This window comes from Acyrthosiphon pisum, unplaced genomic scaffold (genome assembly GCF_005508785.2).
Source record: "Acyrthosiphon pisum isolate AL4f unplaced genomic scaffold, pea_aphid_22Mar2018_4r6ur Scaffold_21861;HRSCAF=25100, whole genome shotgun sequence".
NCBI lineage: Eukaryota > Metazoa > Arthropoda > Insecta > Hemiptera > Aphididae > Acyrthosiphon > Acyrthosiphon pisum.
The window spans coordinates 70318-74662 of record NW_021771372.1 but is presented as its reverse complement, the minus strand read 5'-3'; the positions used below and the strand labels follow the sequence as shown (position 1 = coordinate 74662).

The 4345-nt window shown below is 26.1% G+C and overlaps 1 protein-coding gene across 1 annotated transcript in view; it reads right to left on the bottom strand.

Annotated features, from left to right (window-relative positions):
* The window catches only part of LOC107884813 (uncharacterized protein K02A2.6-like), a 9022-nt gene extending 5983 nt beyond the window's left edge, over positions 1-3039 (bottom strand). Inside the window, exons 1-2 of the mRNA XM_029492600.1 lie at positions 2907-3039; positions 2656-2832 (exon numbers count right to left, since the gene is read on the bottom strand). Of these exons, the coding sequence (XP_029348460.1) occupies positions 2656-2832; positions 2907-3039 (310 nt within the window). The remainder of the gene's footprint in view (positions 1-2655; positions 2833-2906) is intronic.
* Positions 3040-4345: the final 1306 nt, after the last annotated feature.

The following is a 4345-nucleotide window of genomic DNA, read 5'->3' as shown; positions in this document are numbered from 1 at the left end:
CTAAATAGTATCTTTGTTGATCATTTATAGTACATTTAGATATGTGGAATTTTTACCGGTAAAAAAATTCGGTAATTTTACCGGTTAAATTTACGTAAAATTCGGTAAATTGGTAAATTTTGAAAAAAAATGTTTAGGTGTAATTTTTTTCAATTTTCAAATAAATCTTACGTACCACATTTCTTACCTTTTTTAAAATTTTTATGGAGCGTTGAAATGTAAGACAAATAGGATTTTTTCCTTTTTACCTACCAACCTACTAACCTATTCCTATATGACTATTATCTATACCTACAATTTTAAATGGCTCTTTGAAAAAAAAACTATTGCTTATTTCCTTCAAAACAGAAAACAATATGTAAAATAACTTATGAAACTTGTATTCAACTATAAACATAACTTCAATATCAACATATACCTATTTGTATGTTTTTTATATAATTGCATTTATCAAAATAAAACAAAAAATTAATAGTTTATAATAAACAACAGAACAAATAAAAAAATAATCAATACATCTTTTATAAAAAAATTAAATTGAAATGAATTACAAAACTGTTTGCAGAATACTGAATAACACAGCAATACGCCAATAGGTACATAATAATAATATTGAAATGTAATTACAATTCGGAACATATTAATTTAACTATAGGCGAGTGTATGTTGAATTGAATTAAAACAATAAAACGTGGAAATATACAACCATTATAGTATTTAACACGATTATTTGTGCATGTTTAATACAATGTAAGTGTACTTCTAGGCAGTAAGTATTAACGTAAGTACTCAAGTCATTACCATAGTCACACAGAACACTCAGTGTTTACTTTTAAATTAATGTATATATAGATTAAACCTTAACTAAAATACAGTCTCTGCATTTTATAGTCGTATTGGCTAGTGGCCATAGGCGCAATTTAGGGGGACTTGGAGGGGCTTAGCCCCTCCAAAAATTTGTATTTTAATTGTAGTATTAAATCCTTCATTAGTTATCTAATCCACATACCTAATACAGTAAACGAGCTCGTGCACCAACATGATGTTAGATTATATAACATACAAATACCTGTTGTAAATGTTGTTAGTTTTAGTTTTATTAATATATAGATCTGTTATAATATATTAAATGTAAGAAAGTGGGTGAGAAAAATATTATTGTGGTATTTGAGGAGAGGGTGTGGGGGAAAAGTACCCCACGAGTCTGTTTAATTTAAATATGCTTAAGCCTTAAGCCCCTCCAAGTTAAAAACTGAAATTGCGCCTATGCTAGTGACTACTCTGGCCACCTAAATAAAACTTATTCCGCTTCTAAAAACATTTAAAATAAGGGGTCACTCAATTTATTTTGATAGTAAAAAAAAACTCGGTAAAATTTACGTAAATTTACTTTTACCCGTAAATTTTACCGGGTAAATTTACTGAACTCACATCTCTAAGTATATTCATAAATAAATAATAATTATAATATTATAAATAGTAATTTAGTTATAATATACATCATAATATTATATGGAAATAGGTATTATAAATAAAATGATAAAATATGCAATTATAAGTTTATTAATTTTATTTTAATAAATTATAGGAATACTTATACAATTATTAAAATATAGTTTATTTAATTTTTTTAAGATTCTGCCTTTTGCCCCAGTTAGCCATTTACTAATGGCTGTAATGATCTCATCATTTGAATGATTTTTGAATTTTGATTTCAGTACTGCTTCTATAAACACATAACAATTTTATACATTAATTTCTATTCAAGTACAAAATATATAATACTATTATAATATTATGTAACTATTATTACCTAATAAAAATAAATATAATATTAACATAGGTAGGTACGTATATATATTTTTATTATTTAGTTATTAGGTTCTGAGATGTTTTATAAATCAGGGAAAAATAAAATTAAAATGTTAATAATTATTTAGTTGAAATTATTGAATATTAGACAATAAACTCAAACATTTCAAAATAACAACCGTGGGCAAATTTGTATAACTACTCTGCTGTACATTGTCATTGAGCATGTGTGTATAATAGTGCAATAGGTAAATTTTAACTCAATGATAAATTATTGTATGATAAAAAAGATTCTGAGTGAAGATGGTACCTATATGAATATTTTAAAATTATATTAATTAATATATTAGTAGGTAGGTATTGTTATATTATTATATATTATGTGTGTTTGAGTTATTATTACAAAAAGGAATGAATATTGTAATATATATTAGTTAAATAAATGTTTTCTATATAGGTAACTATAACTAGGTAATAGGTATTTCAATTAGGTACCTACATAAAGATTACAGATTTCTGAAAATTAAAAAAATGTAGTAGGTTAAATTGTATACCTACATTATTACATTTAGTATTTATATGTAAATAGTTTTTCATTTTATTATAATTTAATAAAAGTAAATATTATGTTGATTTAATTCAGTCATAAGACCCATATATTATATATTTAATAATTATAAATGTACTTATGTCCCTATCATAATTAATTAATTTTTGTCTAACATTTAATTATTATAGGTTTATAATTATTTTGCTGATTAAGATGTAATATAAATAAATATATTCACTCTAATTCAAAGTTAACAATTTAACATAATCCAAAAACACAAATATAAAACTTACCAATTATTACTTTATTTATAGCCAGTAAAGAAAAATTATCCTTATTTCTCAAGCCATAATATGTGAATTCGAGTAAAATGCTACCATCAAAAACTTTTTTTAGAATTTTATATATCATGTTTGGTAGAGACTTGCCTCCAATCCTAGCCAGTTCACTTACCTGTATATAATAACAGACTAAAATTAAATTAAAATAAAATAACAATTTATAAGAAAAGAACTTAAAACTTGTTTACGAAAATTAAAATCACTCTTAATTTTATTTTCCATATCGTTGAGACCATCTTGGTCAGATATTGGCCTACTTGAAACAAAATAGTCAACCTCATGGGCACATGAATCATCTACTTGAGTTGAAGTTCTGTTTTGGATATCATTAACCATCTTAATTATCTCTTGTTGAGTAAGTATCAGAAATATTAGAAACATCAACTTTTAAAGAAGTTAAATATTTCAAAATGAGTTTCTGAAAATCTGTAAAATCAAGCCATTATTAAAACATTATAGTGCTAATAGAATAATTCAAAACTACAATGGTATTAAAATTTATAAGGTACTATATTAAATTAGTAATACCTAATTATAATATTATTATATTGAATTTAAATAGGTATAAAGTATACCTAACATGCTAAGAATTTAAAAATAATTTGCTTACTCAGATGTTGTTCATTGCCATTCACTAAAGCAGATATACACTTGCAGGTGTATTTGTTGCATCACTAGTTAAGTATGAAACTTGTATATTCTGAATATCTGATTCTTGGTGGTTACTTGTTGAAGGTGGTACATTTTGTGTACCTATCTGTAACTGCATTGGAAGATGAAGAATTACCTGAAAAATCATATAGATTAGATAGGCATAGAGTATTTTTTGTTTTATTATAACAGTAAATATCTTAAATTTGTATACCTTTCTGAAAAACGACCCTGTTTTGTGTACCTACCATACTTTTTGGAGATAGGCGTAATCTCGTAAGAAATCGAGTGAATATCCAATGTTGTAATAATATGAACTTCAAACGCTCATTACGGCGCAGGGCTGTCGTTACGATTTGCGAGGCCTTAGGCAATATCTAAATTTTGAAATGCGAGGCCCCATAATTTATTGTAGAATAAAACCAATAGGTAACCATTAAGATTTCCAATCAATAATAGTAATAATGCTATGAAAATCAAAAGCGTGGATAGCGTTAAAGATTTAGCGAACATATTATAGTCCTCTGACTTAGGTACCTACGTCTATATGACCAAATATGTGTAATAATTATACTTAATATATCTGTACAATTAAATCCTACAGGTAGTTACGCAAAGTTGATTTGGTATGGTAAGTCAGTCAGTTAGTCAGGACATCTTATTTTATGTATCTATAGATTAAAAGAAAAAAACTTGGCGTATAGCCGTATTGGTTAGTCATTAATAGCGATAATAATTAATATCATTATGTTATCTTGATTCTTGACGTGCCACAGGTAACAGGTAAGAGTGTGGGCTGTAGCAAGATTGTATAACATGTATGTATGTATCTTGTACAAGATGTCTACAACGACAATAATATACTAAAAATAATGTTTAGGTACTGGCGGTATTGCACTAAATTTAAACTAAACTGCAATACCCAATATAAATTAAAACTCAACAGCATAATATTTGTCACCATCATAGGCGCATGTAGGGGGGTGCTTGG